General features: G+C 42.7%; 1 protein-coding gene across 1 annotated transcript; it reads left to right on the top strand.

Moving 5' to 3' along the window:
• The first annotated feature begins 653 nt into the window (after positions 1 to 653).
• Positions 654 to 22,830, top strand: LOC133912682 (BTB/POZ domain and ankyrin repeat-containing protein NPR1-like). Its single transcript, XM_062355576.1, has 4 exons — positions 654 to 1,274; positions 20,816 to 21,563; positions 21,742 to 21,942; positions 22,328 to 22,830. The coding sequence occupies exons 1-4, from the start codon at positions 738 to 740 to the stop codon at positions 22,576 to 22,578; spliced, it is 1,737 nt and encodes a 578-aa protein (XP_062211560.1). The 5' UTR covers positions 654 to 737; the 3' UTR covers positions 22,579 to 22,830.
• Positions 22,831 to 26,957: the final 4,127 nt, after the last annotated feature.

The following is a 26,957-nucleotide window of genomic DNA, read 5'->3' as shown; positions in this document are numbered from 1 at the left end:
TCATTTTTATTAATATTTAGTTAATTTTTTGATAGTTAATAACTTCTAAAATATATAGTTTCAAAACATATAAATTACATCCGTCCGTAAAAAATAAAAAAAATACGTATTAGTATTTACGATAGGAGGGAGTACAACCAAACAAATAAATCAGTGCTACGTGGAAGGAGGAAGACTGCCTTGTTCACTTCCGAGTTCCTACGGCCTTGTCTTCGACCAGCTGGCCTTGCTATCCCTTTCTTTTGCAGTTGACTATGCTTACCATGTCGTCCTTCAACTTCCGGTAAATGTGCTCAGGAAGTGTGAGTAGTCAGCAATTTATATTGGTCAAGTTAAAGCTTTTGCCTAAATCTTGTTTCGACTTATAAAAAGATTTCCACTTCAAGCTCCCTTGTCAATGCACTACTCCTTATGATATAAAGGAAAAACAAACAACACAGCACAACCAGTGACCGAGCTTGGCCAAAATTTCAAAGCGAGCAAAAGAACAAAGAAAATTAAAATATTCAAGGTACATGCGTTCTTGGCTTGGGCAGCATAAAATGACAGAAAATAGGTAGGATCTCGTTGCAAAATCTATGGGGGGAAGGAGCTAAACTGCAAGATTGTCCTTCTGTTCTGCCGCATCAGTCGCATCGTTGTCCTTAAATCTATCCCTTCCGTGCGCCTCGCCTCGAGTCGTCCTCGAATTCCTCGCGCCTTCCAACCAACCCGGGCGCGGGCCGCCACCGCCGCCAATGGAGACGATGGATAGCCAGGTCACCGCCGTCACATCCTCCGACTCCGATAGCGTCTCCGTTGAGGGCGCGCCCGACGCGGCGGACACGGACGTGCAGGCGCTCCGCCGCCTCTCCGACAACCTCGCCGCCGCCTTCCGGTCCCCTGACGACTTCGCCTTCCTCGCTGACGTGCGCATCGCCGTGCCCGGCGCTCCCGAGCTGCGGGTGCACCGCTGCGTGCTCTGCGCGCGCAGCCCCTTCCTGCGCGCCGTCTTCGCGCGCCGCGCGGGACGCGGCGCAGGGGACGCGGAGGCGGACAAGATCGAACTACGGAAGCTGCTCGGCGAGGAGGTGGAGGTCGGGTACGAGGCGCTGCGGCTGGTGCTCGAGTACCTGTACAGCGGCCGCGTCGGCGACCTGCCCAAGGCGGCGTGCGTCTGCGTCGACGAGGACGGGTGTGCGCACGTCGGATGCCGCCCCGCCGTCGCCTTCATGGCCCAGGTCCTCTTCGCTGCATCCACCTTCCAGGTTGCCGAGCTCACCAACCTCTTCCAGGTCCGCCTCTATCTCCTCCTCCCTCTCATGCTGCGCGCGCGGCCAAGATGCCTCCTTGGCCCTCGATTCTTGATGCCTTTTGTTTATGGTGCTCGCTGGGATGCATATTGATTGTTCAGAGGTTTCATGCTATTGATCGATGGGTTTCAAAGATGCTTTTTTTGTCTGTTGCGCATGTTGGTGTTTGCTTAAAGCGGCAATAGGATCACATTTTCTATGCTGATGATACCCTGCCTGCCCTAAGCAACTCTTTGTGCTCAAAGCTCTTTTGAACATATTTGCTGACTCCAGTGGCCTCACTGTCAACAATAACAAGTCTTGCCTCACCCATCAATGTTAGTGACATGGAACTGGATCTCCTCTCGAACACCTATCAGTTGTCAGAAGGGCGCCCTACCTTGTACTTACCTTGAACTACCTCTTGGCCTCACTTCCTACATGTGTACTCTTAAGTTGCCATCCACATTCATCAATCAAATTGACGAGTTGTGGTGTGGTTCTGATTCGAATGCTAAGAAAATACCCCTGGCTGCATGGAACATGGTCTGTCGCTCAAGAAGGAAGGAGGTCTTGGTGTCCTCAATCTTAATATTCAAAATGTCTCCCTTCTACTAAAAAACCTGGACTAGTTTTTTAACAGAGGCAATCTTCCTTGGGTCAATCTTCTTCGGAACAATCATTACTCGAAGGGGCGCCTCCCCACCTCAAACCGCCGAGGCTCCTTTTGGTAGAGAAGTAACATTCAGCTTTTTGACACTTACAAGAGCATTGCAAATGTGCAAATTGGAAATAGCTCAACAATTCACCTCTATCAATACATGTGGAATGGAGAGATCCTTCTTCAGTCCTCTCCTGAGCTCTGCTCGTTTAGAATAAAGAATCCCACTCTGCAATTGGCCTGGAATCACCAACACGTTTATAAGCTCTTCTTCCTCCCCTTCTCTGTTCAAGCTCACACTCAATTTCAAAATCTTCAGAGGCACCTTGATGACTTAACACTGACAGATTCACCTGACTGTTGGACTTACATTTGGGGTTCTGCTTCCTTCTCCAATCGAGCATACAACACCCTGATGGGGCATTCACCAACCCACCTTGCCTACAACTGGTTATGGAGATCCTCTTGCCAGAAAAAACACAAAATTTTATTTTGATTGTTTCTGAAAGACAGATTAAACACATGGCTGTTGAGAAGAAAGAGAATGCCTTTAGAGGACTACACTTGTGAGCTTTGCATCACCCAACGGGAAGAAACCTTAGTTCATCTATTTCTAAGCTGCAATTTTGCCAAAGCTTGCTGGGCTTCAATTGGCACTTCCATCCCTCAGGTTGTCTGAGCTGATCAAATTTAGTTACATCTGAAAAACCAACTAGATGTTCCCTTCGTCATGGAGATCATCATCTTGATGAAATGATGAGCTGGAGTATCTGGTCAACCGAAATGACTGGTTCTTTAAATGACATTGACCCTCTTGTTCTGAGATGTAATACGCAGTTTTGCCATGAATTTACATTTTTGGTTCACAGGGCAAAGCAAAAGTACTTCGCCTCTATTATTCAATGGATAGGCTCCTGGTTGTAATTTTCTGGTTTTTTCTTTTTATTCTTCCCTCCTAATCCCCCCTGTATCTCTCTTCTTCTTTACTGTTCTTTTTTAAAATCTATATTAATATATAATATGTAGGGACTAGTTCCCTCCAGTTCCCTAAACAAATAGGATCACATCCCTTTGCACACTATTTCTGCTTCCCCTCGGATGTAACAAATTCTTCATTGCACTTGGTAAATAGTGTTGCAATTTGCCAATTTGGCTGTTACGTTGACAAGCACATGCTGATTGTACAGTGATTGGTGAAGGTGCCGATGTATACCAAGACAGGTTGAGTTGTTTGCAATCGTCAACTGTTTGCACTTTGCACGTGTGGACAAGCTAAGGCCCCGTTTGAAACGCAGGAACAGTTTCCTGTTTCTGTGGAAATCGAGCTGCTTCTGTCAAATTCCTGCTGAATTCCCACTTTCTAAATATGGTTGAAAGCTAACAGTGCTATGCATCATGTCCCCTACTTCGATGAAAGCTGCTCCAAAAACCGAAGTATGCATCATAAGTCATCAGTCAGTTTAAACCAAAGTACAGTTGAAACTGTCCGGATAAATGTATTTTACATGGTAATGATCCACTCCTGTACGTGATCATTTGCACAGTACTATGCTAAAGTTGCACAGTGATATCCTAATGATCAGTTGTACTGACTTTCTACAGGTGTAGTGCTGATATTGTAAAGTTGTATAGTACTGCTATTTTTGTCTACAACAGAAGGCAGTTTCTTGCTAAAGCATTGATTAGAAAAGGCTGGAACTATGCCCTATCTAATTCTAGGCTAGTTGACACCAAAACAACAACCCTACACATGGAATGGAAACAAAACAAATCAGTATAGTTTTTCCACTTAAAATTAAATTGTGCTTATATGTAAATTAAAATCTCACATCCATTTACGATATGCTGATAAAAGAGCGATAGATAACAAGTTATCATCTCGGTCCTTGTATGTAGTTCGACAAACCCAATAAACTATCTCTAAAAAGGAGAATAAAATGGTTAAACAAGCAAAGAAATTGTAGATCAGGAACCGATGAGGATTTGGTAATTAATAATTAAGGATTTACTAAAAATACGGTACATCTTGAGGATGGAGTAACATCGTACACATATTTGTTACCTTGCACGATGGTTTAATAACCACATGAGAAAAATAAGGTATGTGCGGATATTCCAGGAAATTTTCGTGTTTTACACGAAAACTATCCTCGAATTAGCAAATAATCCTCTGGATAACTTGGTGTCCTGAGGAGAGCTACGTTGGGTGTTCTTGGAACTTCAATGGACTGATACGGCACTAAATGTAATCTAGCGCCACGTCCCAGGTTGTCGAGCCTTGAGGCCCTTGATGCAGTCGACGAGTACCTAAAGTTGTTGGTTCACCTTGAGAGGTTCTTGCTAGCTTGCACTTGATTTCACCTAGACACCCTTGTACTCGAGCGTGCCTAGGGTAGGGAAATTGTAGTAGAAGAACTGCTTATGCCATCCTGACCATGACGACTTTGTTGTGATGTTGGTGTACTCGCTGGCGAGGCCCTCGCGAAGGCAGAACCTAGCATAACCCGTCGCTCTTGCAACTGAAATATGCTTCTGATGGTAGAAGCAACGGAAGAGAAGCACGAGTAGCATCACCCCCATGAAGGATTCTCATAGGTGAGAGAAGATGCTCAACATTGTGATGGAGTTGAGGTTGAGGTTGATGAGTTTGGTGCAGTAGAAATTGAGGATTTCTTTGAAGAAATTCGAGATGAGGAGATGAAAGCCGTAGTGAAAGAATACCTCAAACACCATGATCTCTCTGGTGTTCAGGGTCGAAAACTCTTCTCCCTTTCCTCCAAGAAATCAAATTATTGGGGTTGATCAGTCCTTCCTTCTTCACCTTTTGGATGTGAGTATCTGAAGCCTTTGAGTTGGTCCATGCGTTTCTGGAAGACATCATTGGAGATTTAGGGGATGAAGGTTGAAGAGGGGAAAAAATATTTGCTCGAAGACGAAAAGTCTGAGAATGTGAGTGCAGAAATGCAGATAATGTTAGTTTTCCTCCTATTTACAAGGGAGAGTGGTTTGGCAATCGTTCTATAATGGGTGTCCACATTATCGCTGCATTTAACGATGTTATCGACAAGTTTCAAAGTTCAAAGTTACCTTTATAAACGAAATGATTGTTTCAACTCTACTCAGAAGTCGTGCACATTAACATACTGTTCTCTGAGGACACAAAAAAAGATAAGGTAGTCTTCGGACTTCCACGGTCGGATGTAATTCCCGACTAGGTAGGCCTCTACGAGTAGAACTTTATTTGGTTGGAGAAGGTTTTCGACTTGAAAAAGTTCCATTAAGTCATAGATGATTCCCTATTGGAAGAACATTTTTTTTTTGCCAAGACCCATTACCAACTAGATGAGTTCTAGTACGGTCGGATCCTTGACTAAGTGTAATCTAGTCGTCCTCTTCTAAGAAGAGTTAGGGGGCTAACTGATGAGGATTGATAGTTAATAATTAAGGATTTACTAGAAATATGATATATTTTGAGGATGAATACCATCGTACACGCACCGGTTACCTTGGACGATAGATTTAATAACCGTCACGAGGTAAGTAAGGTATGTGTGGATATTCTAGGCAGTTCATCATGTTCTACACGGGAGTTATCCCCAAATTAGAAAATAATTTTTTAGATAACACAATCCGGGAAGGTTACATTTGAGAATCTATGTATGATATGCCTCCTCGACCCGACTATATATATATATATATATATATATATATATATATATATATATATATATATATAGAGAGAGAGAGAGAGAGAGAGAGAGAGAGAGAGAGAGAGAGGGGGGGGGGGGGTCGAGGGTACATCGAAAAAGAGGCATGGACAAGACAGAGAAGGAGCCAAACAAAAACAATACAAGATCAGATAGAAGCAAAAACAACCCATTAAGATCCACAATAGGTTCCAGTCATGATTAGATTCATCCAACAAAAACTTTATGATTTAAACACGAGAGAACTCATCAAGATTCATATGAGTCCCATTATAATTGTTTTCTTCTGAGATTAATCAAGAGAACACAAGACGTAGGGTTATTGTAAGACCCATTTCCTGGGAACTCGAATGCCTCCTGTATTAGTCCCTGAATCAAATAGCTGATATATATAATACAACATTTATGGCATCACAGTCATACCTCGTACATAAAGGCATTCAAATCATATTGTATATTACAAACCTGACCTCACAACCGTAAAAAACATAGCGGTGCGACTACCCAAAGGCACATACAGCTATGGTGCGACCATGACTACTAAACTACTCCTCAAACCATCAAAAGCACATAAAAATACATAAAAGTATTAAGTTTACAGAGTACAAAAGGTCTTTAAACCATACTGTTTATTACAAACCTAGCCTCACAACCATCAAAAGCACATCAGAGCGACTACCCAAAGCCACGTGTATCTAGGGTGCGAACATGACTACTAAACTACTCATCCGCGTCTTCGTCTATAGCGAAATTGGCATTTGCTTCCTCATCTGAATGATAGCAAGAATGAGTATGGAAAGTACTCAACAAGTTCTCTACTATTTCAATGTGTTGATAGATACATAAAGGATAACTCAAGGATAAGATTTTACGAGTTTAGTTTTAATCGTAAAATGGTTTATGCATGTATCCAGTTATATTCGCTACTATTAACTTTGTAAACAATATAAAAAAGGTAACAAGATATTTCTATGGGGTTTTCGGTCCTAGGAGAGGTTATACCTCACTCCGCAGTCTCTACATCATTGTATATGGTGTACCTATAGTACCACACAACTCCTGACAGATTGAGTCAGTAATCTCATCACACGGTCATCTAGTCCACACACTCACTTATCAAAGATAAACAAACCCCGAGTCTAACCAAGTGAGGTCATTTTTTTGCATGCCCATGACGCATCTATTCAAATAGATTTACTCTGTAGAGATTGTATATTGTACCCACACGATATGCTCACCCTCCAACAGTTGCAAGTGGAGGAGTGAATCATACCGAGACACTTCAACCACCTTCCCTCACTGAACCATACTACAGAACATATCATGTGCTATAGGTCTCATACTGGGTGCACTCCCCCAATGACCATAGTCGTGTGGTTGGGTTGGTAAACATCCCCACGAGTGCATGTCAGATGCTTGGGATTCTCGTTGCTCACCCGACTCTCTTAGTAGGGTGGCTCAGTATAACGGCACAATAATTCGGTTCTTATATGACCTGGGCATGTATTTTCAGTTGACAATGAATACCAAAGAGGTAACTCAAGCCTTCAAGAGCGTCCTCTACCGAATGCCTACTCTACTTGCCATCGTCAAAACAGTTTTCACTTATTCTACACACCATCCCGTATCCTACACGATATCAAGGATTTCAAAATCACCAAATATTCATGGCATATGAGTTGAATTGATTAAATAGTGATGAGACATCTCTAAAGAGACGTATTCTACTAGTGACATCTCCGAATAGTTGTACTCTATCCTAAGCATGCTAGATATCATGCCGTCGTTCGACGTTAATATAGATAATGACAGCTAAATCCTAGGGTGATATGTATTCTGGATAAGACATGTCAATTGTTTGATAAGATTTAACTACAACAAGTAGTTGAAATATCACAATACATAGCACATATGATAATAAATTAAGTTTTAAGTTGATTTTGACCAATTAGATTATTGTAAAACATGGACTTAAAATGATCAAGGAGATATGACTTGTCTTCTTCAAAGTCTTTATAAACCTTGGTCAAAGTGAGGATCCTCCGGATTCTTCGTGAAATTCTCGAGTTCTGCACACGAGATTACGGTCAACAACGACATATTCTAGATGAGAAACAATTAGCACCAAATGGAATACCAAATGAGTCATAATGGATATCACACTATGATAGAATGGTAGATCTTGAATTTAGATTTTTATTTTGGCGATAGAATCGCCGGAGTCAGGGTTAGAACGGAGAAGTTATGACTCTTGGAAGATTTGACTTAAAATTAAATCGAGAAATTATGAAATGGTACTATTCATGGGTGGGGCCCACATGGGGGCCACTAAATAGTAACAGGTGGGTCCCACTATACAGTGCCACGTGGGCCCACTACCTTGGGCTATGCTAGACTGGGTTTGGGCCTAGTGCACCGGGCCAGCTTGGGCAGCTAGCGCTCTGAGCTGGCTTGGTCGTTGGCTCACGCGCGCACACGCAGATGTGGCACGGCGTGCGTGGCGCGGTGGGATGCTCGGTTGCCAACGTTGAGAGAGGCTCACGATGGTGCTACGCTAGAGCTTCATCGGAATGGGGACATAGGAGGTAGGCTACCAAAGGTGTCCATGGCCGGGTGGCAGGGAGGCATGGGCAACCCATTTTGCCACTCGTTGAAGGCGAACGACAACCAAAGTGGGCCCAGGCCTAGGCCGTGGTCGAGGTTGGTTAGGAGGCGGTGGCTCGGTCGTCGGCAGAGAAGAGGGAGTTCGGCCAGGGATTCAAGGGTCGAGGGACTGGTCGTGGCCCGGCTGGCGGCATGTGGTTGAGGTGCGACGACGCGTGGTCACCGCGGAGGGGTGCAGCGACATCGAGCCAAAGGAAAAGTGACGTACACAAAAGGAGCAGGGTGAGGGGAAGCTCACCCTGGGGTTGGTTGACGCGAAGAGGCAGCGGTGGGTTGGCTCGACAGTGAGAGCGGATCGTGTGATGGTCGGAGACGAAGAAGAAGGTGGCCGAGCTCTAATTCGGTGAGGAAACGTGCCAAATTGGTCGAGGAAACCGTGTGCAACACCTTCCTTCGCTTCACATAGCCCGGGCTCGGTCGATTTGCCCTTGGGCTTGTTGGATTTTGTCGACGATTGATAAATAGTTGATCTAATGAACTTGTTGAAAAGTAGGAGATACTTTAAGTAAACGAGTCACAAGGGAACACGCAGGGGTTTATATACAAGTTCAGGCCTCCGTGAGGATAATAATCCAACGTCATGTTTGTCTTGTATAGATTTGAGTCTGTTACAAAAGGGGGTGTGGCTAGGATGGGGTATCCAGAGATAGAGAATTCTGAGAATTACGGGACACTAGGGTACCCGCATTTGTTAACTATCTATTATTCATCGTTAAGCTCCTATCAAGACGTGAAATAAGGCTTCAATAATTCAAATATATGGCCAACAAAGATAAGCTTTTTGTCTGACCGCGTCATCGAGTAGACTCGGATATCCAATCAGGGTGAAATATCTATCGGGTTTTTTGAGTTTTTAGATCAACTACTCGGGATTTCGAACATCTCTGTGTTCTCAAGAGAGTACTCTAGAATGTATTCCATCCTGATAGATTTTGTAGCCCGCCCAAAAAATCATCCCGTCCTTGCCAAGTACAAGCACGATTGGACTCGTCGCTGGCTAGGCTCGAAAGTTGAACTATGGTAGTGGAAAGTTTGCATAGTAGGTGAATAAGATTCTCTATCATGAATGCGAAGGGATCATTTCTCCATCCTTTCGACTACTCTTATGCACTGGAACATCCATCGAGTAAACAATTGCATCGGAGTCCGCCTCTTTCTCTGATCGATCAGTTAAAAACACGTAGCTTTGATGACCTAGCGTCACTTGGGTGCCCATGACTCATAATGCAACTGCATCCGGAGTTAAAGCTTGGCAGGTTAGGCATCTCGTCTTCTGTCCTGTTGGTCTATATAAACCTTCGGGCATCGGATCTTAGCCGCACCAAACTTTAGTTTGATCATGGTTTCCCCTCCTCTTGAGTACAAACCCTCTTCTCCCGACTACTTACCTTTTTCCCACGAGTACACACCCCTCACTCCTCCATCATCTCCCACATAGTCTAGTTCAGTGGAGGTCATCGACATCTCCTGCGAAGAGGAGGTTGAAGAAAGGGCTATGACTCGCGACGACCTTGTTAAAGACGGTAATACCCCAACACCTCAATTCCAGGATGAGGTGGATTGGGATCTTTTGGAGGCGAAAATAGAGGAGGAAGTGGCGGCTGAGGCGAAGGAGGCGTCCGGTGGCGTCTCCATTAAATACGACAAGACGCTTGCCGCTTCATCCTCTTTGTCCTCGTGTAATTCTGGCAAGGGCGATTGGAGGGAGTAGCCGGAACAGTGGCACCGGCGATGAGGGTGGAGAGCCAATGCCTCTTTTCAACCCTCTGTTGTCGTAGAGCAGCAACCCACAGTGCGTAGTTCAAATCATTGTCATCGGAGACGTCGATGATCTCGGGCTGCGACATCGGCAAGTTTAGCTAAGAGATGGGGCGCTACTGACCTTAACCTCTCGTTAGGTAGGTTAAGGTAGTCTCTCCTTCCTCTTCACCGAGTAGCTCTTTTAGTACATTTTGTAATCATCTCTCTATTAGCTTATATGTAAAAGAGCGGAAAAAATCTTATTAAATAGAAGATTCCTATTTCTAATAGAACACCTTTGTACGACTGTAATCCTTCTTCTGAATATAAGAAAGTTTTACAAGTAACCATCATCTCTTTGGAATAGTTTTGTGGTTTGCAGAATTTCTTATCGGGATGTATATAGCAACGTCTTTAGGCTTGACTTCAAGCGGAAAATGTTTGAGTTTTCAGGCACTCGGGGATCTAATAAGGCCCTCCGTAATCTCTAAATGAAAATTTCTTCCCTTCTCTGTAAGAGTTATGCATGATAAGTTTTGTGCTCCCAATATACATAAATCCCCTAATTGGCTATCGAGGGAGGATTGTTGGGTGGGCAGTCAAAAAACTGAGTGCGTGCGTAGGTACAAGTTCCTGAATCGCGACTTATCTCAATTTTTTAAGGTATTTGCTTGAGAATAGACAAAAATGTATATTAATAAGGTGTAATGAATATTACAAAATATACTCTTATGTATTTACATATAGAACTTACGAAACTGCTCGATATTCTAAAAATTTTTAAGGACTTAATCATCCTCCATGGCTATCCTATACGACCCTGATCGATAGGATTTGACTACTCTATAAGGACCTTCTCACTTCGAAGATAGCTTTTTGCTATTTTTCTGGCTTTGTACGAGTCATAGAACCAGATTTCCGGGTTCGAAAGATCTTTTACAGATGTTTTAGTCGTGGTAGCGTCGAAGAACTTGCTGGCACCTGTCTTTTTTTCCTCGAGAGCATTGAGGTCATCTTGTCTTCTCGTGATTTTATCCTTATTGGCTTATAATTTGACTTAGGGAGATTTGATCTTTACTTCTCAGGCCAGCATTGCTTCAGCCCAAAAGACCCTGAGTTCACATGTATCGACATCAACATATTTGCGATACTTACGTCTATATGTATGTGAGCATGTATTCATATATACATAACTATAACTCTAAGTTATTATAGGTGCTTAAGTGTCGGATTAAACATCACAAACAATAGCCCTATGGCTTTTATCCTTGATTACCTCCTTTATGCATCTACTCAACCCTCTTGAAGTAGTATTAGGACTTGTTGAGTACCTTTCGTACCCAGTCTTGTTGTTTTAAGATTGTTGAGATGGAGATCAATCTCAACCTAGACGAAGTTGAAGAGAAGCAGTCTAAGGTCGCGTCCGCACCTGAGTTGCCTGTGTCATTGGGTTGTCCGCTTGTTTCGCTCCGCTTCGCTGTAGATTCTTCTGCCTGACTGGTCTGCCGTGGATCCTTGTCCATAAGATAATCTTTTACTCTTTTCAGATAATTATTTTATTTTATTTTATTCGAAATATGTATTTGATATCATTCTGAAGAATTATGTGTGTATCAGCTACTGGATCTAAGAACTGATACATGAGGCACAAAGAAAACCGAGGTCGAGGTCCTGACACTGCCTCTCCTCACTAGGCCATCGCCCCTAAGAAGGTCTTTGCCGCTTCGTTCCAGGCCGCCACCCCCTCCTCAGAAGGTTGCCACGGTGCCGCTACTCCTCGATCCTTCCCAAGTCACCAGGCCGCTACCACCCCTCCTCACTTGGTTATTGACCCCCCTCAGACAGAATGCTACTGCCACTCCTTAGTCCTCACCAGTCCACCGCCCCTCCTCACCAGGTCGCCGCTTTGCTACCTCTCCTCACTTGGTGACTCTGCCGCCCCTCATGGCTATTAGAAGTGCAGTTATTTTGTTAGTGTTTCTTGCAAGCTTATTTGCAGGTTGTATATCATAATGTTTATTAGACTCTTTCTATCGCAAAACAAAAACGAAGGTTGCGTAGGCAGTCACACTTCACAAAATATTAGGTATTAGAAGTTTGTCCACACTTTGCAACATTCGGGCATATATGTTGATACTGATGAAACATGGCTTATTTTCCCCCACTATTTTTTATTCTTGAATATGTAAATCAGTATTTTTTATATTTTTTATATATATATAGTTGTATCCTTGTATCGGTGTTTTTTAAAAAATGGCGTATCGAAGTATCACCGTATCATGCATCCATATCTGTGCATCATAGCTAATGATTTCACAGACGGCTTCGAGAGTTTCTTTATGAAAATATCAAGTTGTCCTAGAGACCATGAGGATACTGCGCGAGCAAGACTATCGACGAGATAGTTATCCTTCCTTAGGACATACTTGACATCGAGTCCGATGAATTTTTTTAGCTTCCTCACCTTTGTGAGGTAGTATGTCGTGGTCATATCCGTGGTTTGATACTCCTTGCTAACTTGCTTTACCATCAACTATGAATCTCTCTTCACAAGCAGACATCAGATACCAAGAACAGAAGCTACTCGGAGTTCGGCGAACAAACCCTCATATTCGGCTAAGTTATTTGTAGCTAGAAAATCAATCTGCAAGGCGTATTGCAGTCTTTCTCCTGTTGGAAATATCAATATAATCCTAGCTCCCGTGCCTTATAGCATTAGCGATCAGTCGAAAAATAAAGTCCATACATCTGATAGATTGCTGCGGTCTCCTTGGGGTTGATCTGGTTCTATCCATTTGACTTGGAGTCTGCAAGTGTTTGTGACTTGATTTCCGTTCGAGGCACGAAATGGACATCAAATTCTCTGTGTTCAACTGACCATTTGGTAATTCGATCGATTCCATCTCTGTTGTGCAGGATCTCGTCAAATGATAATATTGATGGTATGATAATCTTGTGGGTCTGGAAGTAATGCTGTAACTTACGAGAAACCATCAATGTCGTATATAAACATTTTTGTACTTACGAATATCGTTCGTTAAGACCATAGAGTATTTCACTGATGTAGTACATCGGATGCTAGCTTTTCTCTCGTTTGTCCTGTACTTACCTTTCCACCACCAATACCCTACTTAGCTCTCGTGGTCTGGCCGTGATGTATAAGTGTAAATCTTCATAAGGGTTGGGAGTGAATAGAACGGGGGAAGTTACTCTTTAAATTTTTGAATGCCTTGTCTGCTTCTTTTTATCACCTAAACTCGTCGTGTTGTCTTAACAACTTGAGGAATGGAAGTCCTCGATCTCCGGGTCAGGAAATAAATCAACTAAGGATTGCCATGCATCCGGTTAGTTTTTAAACTTCTCGTACTGGCTTGGGAGGTTGCATATCTTGGATAGCTTTGATCTTTTCAGGATTGACTTCTATGCTCCGGTAAGACACTAGATATGCGAGCAATTTCCCTGCATCAACTCTAAATGCACACCTTTTTGGGTTTAACATGACCTGATTCTTGCGCAGGTTGTTGAATATTTCTTGTAGATTGGAGATGATATCTTCCTTCGTTTTGGTTTTGATGACTAGATCATTGACGTATGCCTCTATGTTCCAGCCGATCCTCGTTGGTATGTGGCACCAATATTCTTTAATTCGAATTGTATTTTTACATAGCAGTAGACCCCAGATAGGATATTAAAGGAGGTATTCTCCTCGTCTTATGGATTCATGCTAATCTGGTGATAACGAAAATAACCATTCAGAAGGCTTAGATAGTTGTAGGTAGAAGTGGAATCAACTATCTGATCTATTTGTAGTAGAGGAAAAGCGTCCTTAGGGCACGCTTTATTGTGGTTCATGAAGTCGACACATTCGCCATTTGCCGTTTGGTTTTTTGACCATGGTAGGATTTACAAGCCACATGGGGTGATCCATCTCTCAAATATAGCATGCCTTAGTGGGCCTTTCAATTTGTTCTTTAATAGCTTCTTTTTGATCGGGTGTGAATCGTAGGAGTTTCTGTTTAACCGGCTTTGCATCAAACCGAATATCTAATTTATGCTCAATCAGTTCCCTGGGGATTCGGAGCATGTCTGATGGTTGCCAAGCGAACACATCGACGCTTCGTCGAAGGAAAGTGATAAGAGCAAGTTCCTATTTTGGATCCAGTTTAGAACCGATCCGGACAGTCTAGGATAACTCCGTTGGATCCAAGGGAACTGTTTATACTTCACCGTGAGACTTCATAATGAACTTAGGCCTTGAACTTCTTAGTTTCTTGTCGGGTTGATGTTGTGTGGCCATATTCAAACTTCGTTTGTCACAACAGAGACATGCTTTTGGACAACCCTAGATGATGATGACTCCTTCAGGTCCCGGGATCTTCACGCACTGGTAAGTATAATGCGTGGCTGACATAAATTTTGCGAGAGTATATCTTTCTAAGATGTCATTGTATGTCGTCTCTAAATCAACCACTTCAAACAGAATATTTTCTGTCTAGAAATTGTCTTGCTTCCTGAAGGTGACGAGTAGCAACATCTGGCCAATGAGAATGACTGAAGATCCAGGTATTATACCATGGAAGGTTTGAGTAACTAGCTTTATAGCAGATCGGGAGATTGCATTCTTTCAAGTGCGTTAGCGAAGCAGATGTTCACGGAACTTCCACCATGGATAAGGACTTGGGTAACCCTGCAATTGTTTATCGTAGGGTCAACCATTATCGAAAATTGGTCTAGCCATACGAAGTTATAAGGGTAGTTTTCTTGCCCAAAAGATATTTATATGTTCGACCACTTCACGGCTTGAGGACCCTTAGGAATAGTGGCTATGACTTCTCAGGTCACTGTCTTGTACTGCAGCTTGAACTCGTAGGACGCGGAACCACCGAACATGAGGTCAATCATCATCTCGTCCGGTTGGAAAGACATTGTGTCCATGTCATCCTCGCTACCATCTGAGTCGGAGTCTCTGCTATGGGTTGCGACCTGGACCTTCTTTCCCTTGGCTACTTTTTTAACCTCCGCTTTGATCATCTTTGTCATGTCCCAAAACTTGCAATCATGTAATTAAGCAAAATTATGTTTCATATGCGTCATGCTTAGTTTTGAGTCATTTTGTTCTGGAGCACTAGAACACTTCGTTTTGAGTCAATAGGATGGGAGAAAGAAATTCGGAAAAGAAAAAATTGAAACTTGCATTAAAAATATCTTTTCTCTATAGTAAATGGGGCCCACATGGATGGGCCAACCACCCTCCCTTTCTCTCACTCTCCCCATCTCTCAATAGGGCAGCAACCCCAACCTCTCTCTCCCCTGTGCTCCCTCTCTAGCTCTTTCTCCTCGGATTCCTAACTCAAGAAGTGAAACCGAGGTATGTATGTGGTATCCACGCGATCACTAGCTGATTCCTCCCTCAAAAAGTGAAACCAAGTTATATATGGTACTCACGAGATCACTAGCTCCTAAGCTTCTCATCCATCCAATTCTTTTGCGCGTCCCCGAAGGATTCGAGTTGTTCTTGACTTGTTTTTGTGTTCTTGGTTGAACAACGAGGAGCACCGACCTTCTTCCTCTTCCTGAGCTTTTTCGCCATATCCTCCTTCAACCGATGATCACCAACCTCGGCAAAGAACTTGGGTAAGTCCCATAGGCATCCATGGTGAGAATGCGCATTTTGGTTGGATAGTTTCGAGTTTGTAGCTTCGGTTGTGAAGTTGCAACGCACCTCGAGTTCTTGAGCTTTGGAGCTTATTAGAGGATTTTGGATGAGTTTGTACCGGGGAATCATGTGGTTATGTTGTTAGACGAAGTTTAGAACCCATGAGTTAGTGTAAAGCCCTTGTACCTTTGAATTGGTGAGGCGTGCAATCAAATCGACCAAAGTTTCTCTGCGAAAAATGCTCTCTGCAGCAACCTAGATGTTTCGGGTTCAACCTAGAAGTTTCGGGTAGCCTAGAGAAATCCCTATTGAATTATCTTTAGGAATCATGAGGATTTAGGGTGCAAATTGAGTCTAGAACTTTTTGTATAGTGCATATGCAGGTTTATGCGGGATAGATTTAACATACGCGTTGAATTGCCCGAGGAAAATCATCGTGAAGCTCAGGTCTGCTCAACTCGAAGGTTCTGGGTTAGAACCAGGAAGTTCTGGATACCTCAAGTTAGGTTTAACAGAGCCCCCTCGTTCGGAGCCTCACCTGGAAGCTAACCCGGATGTTCCGACCCAACTTGCAAGTTCTGACTTGACCTAGAACTTCCGAGTTAATTCAGAAATTGCTAATCGGGGACCCTATCCGGAGGTCAACTCGGAAGTTCCAAACCTAGAGGTTCCGAGTTGAACCCCAAACTTCCAAATTTTGTCTCAGTTTTCGAAGTTATTTAGATCGCAAACTTTGTTATTCTTCCGCATGCCATGCACTTTTAACTTAATGTTATGCATCATGCGACATACTTCATTGCATCCTTTTCATGCTCATCATTACATGCGTTCTTCTTTAGTGAACGAAGGACCAGAGTGTGATGCGGGTGCGACCGAGGGCGGTTTGGAATTCTATGAGTGTTGCGTGGGTAGTATAAGGCAGGCACGGGAGCAGCAAGACAAGCATTTAAGCATACTCTACCTACTACTTTGGATCATGTGTTGTCTAATTTGATAAATTATGCTCTATGTATGTTTGTATGAGTGGTGAGTTGAATGTCAGGAGTTTTTTAGGTAGAACCTATGTTGGTGCACTACTTCTATCTTTATTTTGTTAATTATCCTTATCCTTGTAACCCGGGTATAATATTGTTGTCTAACTTCAAAGGGTAACTGAAAATGCTTAGCAATGCATAGATCCTCGGTAGAAATCGATCGGTGATGGTTCAACCATCGTTCGCGAGCTATAGAGCTTACCTAATTGTTCATAAGGAAAACAATAATGTTGGGATGTATGTGATGTAAGGATGATGCGAGATGTGGGCGGTGCTAGGGGTAATCAGGAGAGGAACATGTATGCCATAGACCGCTTGCATCGGTTAAGTATCGTCCGTTGGTGCTGTTGACTTTAACACTTTTCACACAACCACATAATCGGATAATGGACGAATGAGCTGAGTACCATACGTCGTGTTGAGGCTTGTTGTGCGTCTCTACGACGCATAAGAAAAAATAAAGAGAAGCAAGGTGGCGGGGTGCTGGAGGTGTCCGGGACACTCGCGGTAATCCTAGTGTCATAGGGGCATGTGCAAGTGGGTAGCTATAGGTATGAGAAAGATTGTCTCGGGGGCTAAGAGGATGAACTTAAGTCGTGTGGGTAAAGTTGTACTTCTATAGGGTGTAAGATCAATCTGAATTGTCACGCTCTCGGTCATGAACATGCTTTTGTCCATCTGCATCGGTCGTAGAGTCACGAGTGCGGGATGAATGGTATGTTAGGATTTGGTAGGTGGTGACATTTGATTAATTATTATGTTACAGTCACATACAGGTTCATGTTGATGAAAACATAGGATAGAAAGATATATGTGGTTAAGTTACATGCTCACACATGGTGTCAAATGGCTTTTGTGTATGAATTTACTTAACCTTATAGTTGACTCCTTGCTAATTAACCAAATGCATTCTACTTGAAATAGGATTATTTATATGTACCTATTATGGATTAAGTCTTGCGAGTACTTTCGTACTCGTGTTGCTCTTTTAGGTTCTGCTAGATAGGAGGAGCTAGTGTTTGGCTACTTCACGTCCGTCAATGTAAGTGGCGGGCATGAATAGTGCAAACTACTCAAGTGACGCGTTTTTGAGTGATGCCTCAGGGTAATGGCTCTACTCACCTTGTGTTGTCAATAGATTTTGTTTTTCGATGCGTAATGTCTTGTAAATGTTTATGGTAATGACTTAATGACATGTAATATATCTTACTTACTCACTTTTTCTTAAGCTTTGTTGTGATACCTATGTTGGAAAGGTGTGTGTTCCGATCTTGGGCACAAAACATATGTCGGAGCTACCGGGATGATGTTATGATTAATCATTGCAATTTTGATTAGGTAGATGATTGACTTAATGATTAATTAGAATATTATTTGAACGAATTCCTAGATGCGGCATTCAAAGATGTTGTGGTTGTCGGTTTGGTGGAAGTCGCATCAAGGCTTCCTATCTCGTCTGTCGGAGCCTGGTGCAAAGCTTTTGCCTCGAGAGGGACCGAAGCGCTAGTCAGGGCGAACGTAGGGCAGATGTGCAAAAATTTTGTTAGATTTAGCTTTCTTGCCCTTACCTTCCTTAGTGTTGTTATTGTGCTTGCCGAGGACTTTGTCATTGTCAAGCCTGGGTTGAGGACACTTGATGCCCTGAGTGTTTTCCTTGATGTAAAGGAGTGCATCATCGTCCCTAGCAGACTTATTGATGATTTGCATGAGGTCCTTAACCATTTTGGGTTTCTTTCGAGCAATATCTTAACCGCAACGCTAGCTCTTAACCCCTTGAGTGGATGTCTCGATAATGTCGTGGTCACTAATCTTGGGATAGTGTTTCGGGTGTTGCTGTAGTGTCGCACGGACTCTTGCAAGGTCATTTGCTATTTGCTCACAGCAGTAGAGATCGTTCTTCGTGTCAGAGCGAACATATGTACCCTGGAAGTTAGCTTTGAATACGTCGCGGAGCTATTCACGATAGATTGGTAAACTAGGTCCTGGCTGCCCCTTCAAGGATTGTGGGGAGGTAATTTGTCATTACCTTCTCATTCTCATCGGCTGCTTGGATGGTCATGGTATAGATATAGAGAAATTCAACTAGATTTGAGTTTTCATTGTATTTCTCGATCGTCCAGGGACGGAACATTGCTGGCCAACTTACGTTTTGTATACCTGGAGAGAAGGCCATGCATCGGTTGATGGCGCATTGATTAGTTATGGCGCCTCCGGAAGTCTTTTCCACGGTAATCGGAGATCGGTGTCGATTCGATCGACGTCGGGACATTTCCCGAATAGATCTAGGGGGTAATCGAAGCTTCTTCAGAATCCCCGAGCATCTTCACCAGTTGTTGATGAACTGATGCAAATCGTTGTTCTGATGATCTGAGTGGTGAGGTACAATGATGGTTGTTTGCTTGATTGTAATCCTAGGAAATCCTATTCATAGGGTTACACCTCTCCGGGTCAGATGCATCTCATGACGGAGGATTGCCCGGCTTGCCCTGTTAGCACTGTTTCAGGCTAGAGTCATATGAGAGTTCTCGGTTTGGAGCATAATCAACTTTGTCAAGTCGACCGCTGAGTTCACCCAATCCTTACCGGTTGGGGTAGTCAGATCTGTGATCAGAAGGCGCATGAGGGTCTCTTGTAGAAGGAGGATTTTCTTTGCAGTAGTAGGATTAAAACAGTCAACTCCCAGTTGGTGATCAGGAGACTGTATGACCAGGGCCCTGATAAGGGCCGAAGGTGGTGTGTACACGTGAGGTTGACCATTGCCTGCCACCGGGGCCGGAGGACCCCGAGCATTTACAGGGTTGACGTCATGATGAGCTAGATCATAACTCTCATTTCTGATGTTGAAAACTTATCGGGGGTAACCTCCGCTGGAGGTGTCTAGATTCATCATGGATGCTTCATCGAATTGCTTCGGATTGGTATTCGGATTGGTATCGTGATAATTCATGTTGTCAGAAGTTACGAGGATTGATCCTGACTTGCTGTGAATCGGACATCCACAATTGTCTGGGAAACTGAGTGGTTCGAACTTGATACAATAGTCTTTTGCGCATTGATCTATAAATCTACTTGCCTTGTCCCTTGAATCGTCACCTGGAAGTTTAAATCTCCACTCAAAGAACTATAAAAACAATAAACCAAAGTGCATATGTTTCAATTTGTTGTAGGGGCTAAATTAGAAATTAATTTGATGCTCTTTAGAGTACTTAGCCAAAATAATATTTTTAATATATACATATAGGTATATATATATTTATTATATATTTCCTTGCTTTTAGGTTGTTTTGAATAAGTAGATTTTTTTAAACTAGAGTGAATTTTACTATAATCTAAATGCTAAAACTTGGGATGTTATATTTATCCTAAGGGAGGCTCGATCTGTATAAAATCTTATGTCCTCTTCAATACGTACAATTGATGAACATATATTCCTACTTTAAATAAGTATTTGCATAATTGACTTTATTAATAATCAACAAGAACTATTATGTGTATAATGCTGAAACTTACCATTGCTACCTTGCATAAATACAATATATGAGATCTTCTTCACTCTACTCTGAAGAAAGTTGCACAAGTATTAAAACACCTAAGGTCACTAATATTTATATGCAACTCCTGCTTTTGTTTAGGATCTTTATTTTATTTTTTCTTCGAAAAGGGGAGTGTAGAGCCCAATAGTTCTATCTCACCATTGTGGTGCCTATCCTATTTGTGATTGGTATAATCTGCATGTGCACAAAGCATTGGTATATTTCCTAGCGCAATTTTCCTATGAGCATGTTGCACACTTTCTATTGTTCCATTTGTAACAGTAACTTGCTGAAAAAATTCTACAAGGAGTTTGGAGCTGTTTTATGTCTTATGATATTTTTGTGCACTTAGTTATACTTCAAGAATTCATAATAAGATCAGTTGAGATTTGATGGTACTAGGTTCATTTCACTATAGTTTTAGAAAGTGGTACCGGTGTTCGGATATGCTCGTTTAGTATCCTACCCTGCTATGTCTCAGTATGCTATTTGTTTCTCCATTTTAACAAGCCCTCACTAAGCCACAATGTTCCTGACTTCTCCCTGCAGCGGCGGCTCCTTGATGTCCTCGATAAGGTTGAAGTAGATAACCTCCCATTGATCTTATCTGTTGCGAATTTATGCGACAGATCTTGTATGAATCTGCTCGAGAGATGCCTTGAGACAGTAGTTCGGTCAAATCTTGATATGATTACTCTTGAGAAGGTGTTGCCTCCAGATGTTGTCAAATGGATTGTTGATGCACGGCTAAGTCTTGGATTAGTTTCGCCTGAAGACAAGGGCTTTCCTAATTTACATGTAAGAAGGATACACAGAGCCCTTGATTCTGATGACGTGGAGCTGGTCAGAATGCTGCTCAAGGAAGGGAAAACTAATCTTGATGATGCATATGCATTGCACTATGCTGTCGAACATTGTGACTCAAAAATTACAACAGAGCTTCTGGATCTCTCACTTGCAGATGTTAATCATAGGAACCCAAGAGGCTATACAGTTCTTCATATCTCTGCTAGGAGAAGGGAACCTAAAATCATTGTCTCGCTTTTGACCAAGGGAGCTCGGCCATCAGATGTTACACTTGATCATAGAAAAGCAGTACAAATCTCTAAGAGACTTGCAAAACATGGGGATTACTTTGGGATCACTGAGGAAGGAAAACTTTCTCCTAAAGATAGGTTATGTATTGAGATACTAGAGCAAGCTGAAAGCAGGGATCCGCAACTCGGAGAAGCATCGGTTTCTCTCGCATTGGCAGGGGACAGTCTGCGTGGAAGGTTGCTATATCTTGAAAACCGAGGTAATCTCCAGTTTCCAAATGTGTAAAATCGTGATTTTTTTAGAACTGTTTAGTGTCGTTGGTGGTGTTGCATTCAGGGCACAGTTATGTATAGGCAATTAACTAAGCAACTTAGTGTTCTGAACTTCACTTTCATGGAAAGTTATGTGTTCACATTATTATTCTGTATGTTATGCAGTTGCTTTGGCGAGGATATTGTTTCCCATGGAGGCAAGAGTAGCGATGGACATTGCTCAAGTAGATGGAACTTTGGAATTTACCCTTGGTTCTAGTGCAAATCCGCCTTCTGAGATACAAGGGACAACTGTTGATCAAAGCGATACTCCTTTCAAAATGAGGGAAAAACACTTAGCTCGTATGAGAGCCCTCTCCAAAACAGGTGACACACAGCTTTTCTTTGTTTAACCAGGACACTTTTTATGATTTATATTTTCAATCTACTGCTATTCACGTCTTTACCATATTGCTTGTGATGGAAAGTGAAACTCTAGGGGTTTTTTTCACCCTTCAGATTAATAACTACACTATCGAATACCTTCGGGTTTAGGATAAATCAATCTGTGAATCATGGGCACGTTTTCCTTTTCTGCTCATTGAGAATGATAACTCGTGTTCTCTGAACAGTAGATATTTGGCCTAAATATGTGAAAATTTAATCTGGCCTTGAATTGCTAAATACTAGTCTTGGTTGGGAACGCTTTGAAGCTGTAGACATATTGTCTTTTTTTATCTTAGACTAATTGCAAGCTAAATTTATTTACCAGTGGAACTTGGGAAACGCTTCTTCCCTCGCTGTTCAAAAGTACTCGACAAGATCATGGATGATGAAACTGAGCTGGCTTCCCTTGGAAGAGACACATCCATAGAGAAGAAGAGGAGGTTTCATGACTTGCAAGATGTGCTTCACAAGGCATTCAGCGAGGACAAGGAGGAGTTTGACAGGTCGGCCCCTTCATGCTCCTCATCGTCGACATCGATCAGAGCCGTTCGACCTAGGAGACGAAGAACACCGTGAAATCATGAACGCTACAAAAATTGCGTTACTGTGAAATTGGCAAAAGCAAAATGTTTGGCATTTTGATGATATGATGATGTTCGTGCGTGGTTTGGAGCTGTATTGTGTGAATTGATTTGAGCTAAATTTGAAGAATTTGTGTTAAAAATTGGTTGTTGGTTTTGTTTATGTGTATGTGTCAATCATGGTCGGTGATAAGGTGATTGTGGTTGGATAGTATCGAACTAGATTTAGAGGAGAAGTTGGATTGCATCATGAGATATATACAGAAGATGTACAGTCTATAGCGTGGAAGTTTTTATTCCCATGATGAATGTATCTGTGTATGCTATAGGAAAAAGAAAATAGAAGGAGGTACTGCGCGCATGCTGGTTGAAGCCCGGACAGCAAGGGAACCGCCCAGGTGGTAATGCGAGGCTTGCTCAGTCGGTAACCCAGGTGAGGCTGGCGTTGACCCAGGCCGGAGTCGAGTACAGAGAGCAGTCCAGCCACCGGCGACGCGGGCCAGCGCGGCCAGGTGCGCAGCCGCACAAGTGTTCGATTTTTTATATATTTTTTAATATTTTAAGAATACATATCCGTTTTAAAAAATATTAGGTATAAGCTATCGTCTCCTGTTCAACAGGCGAGAATAAGATCTCGCCCTTCAGAAGCACCCACGCAAGGTAGGATCATCAGGAGCGAGATGTCTTCGAGTGTGAGCGTCATCTCGTCGTATTAGTGGTAGAACGTGTGTGTCTCGAGACGTCACCTATCAACCAGGGTCATGGAGGACCCTATCGTAGTTGAATCGCATCGCCTCCGGGCCCCCCCCTAACGCGTTCACCTCCAGCAGCTGACACAACGAAAATAGGCTAGCAGCACGCAACCTGCAAACATAATACATTTAGCGACGAATGCCAATAAACTACATATAAGATGTTAAATTCAAATAAACCTTGGGATCCAGTACTTGTCAATCTTCATGAGCTCATCCGGCACACGAGGTAATAGTACCCGGAGCTTCTCAACCTGCACCGCGATGCGGTATGAACGGTGCCTACATCAAGCTGAGGGTCAAGTAGATCCAGCTGCGTCGTAACTGCATGTTCACAAGTTATATACATTCTTATATGCAAAAGAAACACAGAGTAAGAAGTGTCGACCAATCTAGACCTGGTTTAAAGTGGTCTAGACTGGTCCTTACTTGTGGAAACTGAATAAGTAAGCATCTAACATATAATAAGACATAATAGATTGTTTAAATTGTACATAAATATGTGAATAAATCACAACCTAACATGTTACAACCTCGCACATAATGACATTCTCAGTACTAAAACAGTTAAGTATAATATTGTGTATATGAATATTTATCACACCATGAATTACAACATTAATCGATCTCAATGAGCCGACGATAGATGTCAACGAGGACGTTTGCCATCTGCACCAAACCCGGAAGGACCTGTTTCTGCGGGGTTCACACTTGGGACACCAACGATGTATTTCTTGTAAGTGTATCATGTTCTATTGCACTTGTTGCATCATTTTACGCGACGCCTAGCTTCTGTTTCATCCATATCATTATGGAGCCTCGTAGTGCTACGACATCCGTTCTTCTATTTTATCTTGCCAGGATCAGGGATGAACAAATAATCAGGTTCGAGTTTCTTCATAAAAAACCATAAATCCAAAAATCATAGACCATATGGTTCCAGTGTTGGAGAACGGGTTGGTTACGCTAGCCTAAAAATAAATTTTTCTACTGTATTCACTCAGGAAACCATGCAAGTAGCAGATTATAGATCGTTACCACTTAACACGCAGTGCAGCGGAAGAAGAGTTAGAGTAGACCAATCCAACATCATACGTGTCAAACTCCTCGAGTAACATCTCGATCAGATCCGTGACCAGCCACGCGCAGGTGGTTACGCTCCTCGATCAGCTTCGAGTAGTTCTGACCATGTGCACCACGTCCTCGACCAGCTTTGACCACATAGAGGAAGTAGTCGATCACGTTGACCACCTCATCGACCACGTACAGGAAGCCTCGACCACGTCCTTGATCGCGATGAGGAAGTAGTTGAACCCATCCTAGTGTCCTTACCGTCGATCAGAACTGCAACAATCGCAACAGTGCCACCACGGTATCCACACGTACAGGGATAGAACATCGTACGCTGGTGTGTTAGCACCGCGCGTCCAAGTAGGTTTTCGCAGTGAGTTTGGGAAGAGGTGGTGGCTAGAGTCTTGGTGGCGAAAATTAACTCATGCGCCCACGGCCCCTGCCTCCTCTTATATAGAGTACGCTAATGGACCTTTAATCACATTAAAGTCCATCATGACTCTAAATCTTAATGTACATTCAATCATATTAAATCACATTCGCAGATCCACTCCGTACATATGATCGTCTCTAGGGTATATCACCAACATTCAGGTGTCAACAGAGCTTCCTTCTTAAAGTAGTTGGAGACGTACCTTTGGGTCCTCATCCCTGTCACTACACACGACAATCACATGGTAGTATGGCTTCAATAGTAGCATCGGTTTGTAGCAGATGCAAAAGCACCTATCCACAAATATGGTGCACTCTTGGATAACGCTCTCAAGTTTGCCCCCTCGTTCCTTTGTCCCTGCATAGAATTTTGTTTATATGCTGTGCAGTTTCCATAATCTTCACTTGGTGCATCTTTGCCTTCATTGTCTTCTCTTCCATGTACTTGATCATCTTCGTCCCATAAATCAGACGAGCATCATTTAGCGTCGTGTGAATCTGTCACTGCATAGCGGTCCCTAAAATACTTACAGATCCCTTGAAGTATGAACTCTGCAATCCCCACTAGTGTCAACCCCTCACACCTTTCATTGCCCAGTTATAAACCTCTTCTAATTTGTAGTCATAATGTCATACTTAGTCCCATCTATATCGTAGAAAAGAGCTAACTTCTCCTTCAGCTCATTCTTAATCCACTCGCTAAATGACTTGGTAGATGACTTGTTGCTCCATGTGATACCAGCTTCATTGTCCTTTGGCAGAGACTCTGGAGGTACTAGTTCATCCTCTGGTCTCCTCACGGGCCTCCCTGCATGCTCTTGTGTTTGCTTCTTCGTCAGCTCATCCATTGTATTCCAAAGAGTATCAAACTTTTGTTGCTGGTTCTGACCATATGACCTCTTAAACTTGTTCATGAGGTTCTTGTTCTTGAATTGACAGAAGAAATTTGCACACAAATGCCTCATGCACCACCTACTCTGTAGATCTAGCCACACAGGTCCAATCAAGCCGTCAACCATTCCATTTTGTAGATCCAGAATTGTCGCGAGTATCCCAACATGTTGGTCATGTATAAGGCACACATTTGACCGAGCATCAACAATTATCATCTGCACACGGTACATGAACCAATACCAACTAGTGGTGTTCTCACTCTCCATAAATGCGAAGGCCAACAGTAGAACTTGGTTGTTCCCATCAACCTCAATAGTAGTCAGGGTCCGTCCTATGTACTTGCCGGTAAGGCAAGTATCATCGATGCACAGGATAGGCTGATAATGCTTAAAAACTTTTATATATGCTCTTAATACGAAGAAGCATCCTGGCGTATATTTGGATTCGAGTATCAACACAGAGAACCATATGTCCAAAGATTACAATTCCACCTTGAAAATGAGTAGGCAGTCGTGTTTCCTGACTCCATTAATCTTGAGAAGATTGTATATCACCCTGGCATAGAAAAAACATTTTTTACAGAGTGGATGACAGCAAATCGGCTGCACACAGATGCCCGTAATCTAACATATGCAGAATTTCCAACAAAGTGGACCTAGCATGCAAAGCAAAAGGAATGAAGACCAAGATATGGCGGAAAAAGATCCATAGGCATGGTCTATTATGCCCATCCCGTAAGTGGTGATAGGTACTACTTGAGAATACTGCTGAACACCGTGAAATGATGCAAATCATTCAAAGACATTAGAACAGTGAATGGTATTATCCACCAAACTTACAAATCAGCGTGTTATACCCCTGGTTTACTAGAGGATGACAACAAGTGGAATGATTGCATCAAAGAGGCATCGTATTGGGCTTCTGCACCACAGATGTGCCAATTTTTTTTGCAAATACTACTATTCTGTGAAGTCATGGACCTTGCCAAACTGTGGGAGTCAAATTGAGAACCACTCTCTGAAGACATCCAAAGGTATTAAAGGAGAATCCTGAACTTCGAAACACTACAGCTACAACCAAATCAAATAAGAATCTAACACTGATAGAAATCGAGTATTTTCTAAGAAAAAGCTAAAAATCTTTAAAAGACTTCGACGGAATGCAACTACCAGACAACAAAGTCATGCAAGGTCTACGAAATAGGTTGCTAAATGAGGAGCTAAAC

This window comes from Phragmites australis, chromosome 1 (assembly GCF_958298935.1).
Source record: "Phragmites australis chromosome 1, lpPhrAust1.1, whole genome shotgun sequence".
NCBI classification, from domain to species: Eukaryota; Viridiplantae; Streptophyta; class Magnoliopsida; order Poales; family Poaceae; genus Phragmites; species Phragmites australis.
Note: the sequence above shows the minus strand (reverse complement) of the source record. Positions and strands in the feature narration are given on the sequence as shown.

Bases quoted from the DNA above. Each gene is read 5' to 3' on its own strand.
- LOC133912682 (XM_062355576.1), top strand. From the start codon at position 738: ATGGAGACGATGGATAGCCAGGTCACCGCCGTCACATCCTCCGACTCC. The intron at 1,275-20,815 runs GTCCGCCTCTAT...TTCTCCCTGCAG, and splicing joins AGCTCACCAACCTCTTCCAG to CGGCGGCTCCTTGATGTCCT. The intron at 21,943-22,327 runs GTGACACACAGC...TTTATTTACCAG, and splicing joins GAGAGCCCTCTCCAAAACAG to TGGAACTTGGGAAACGCTTC.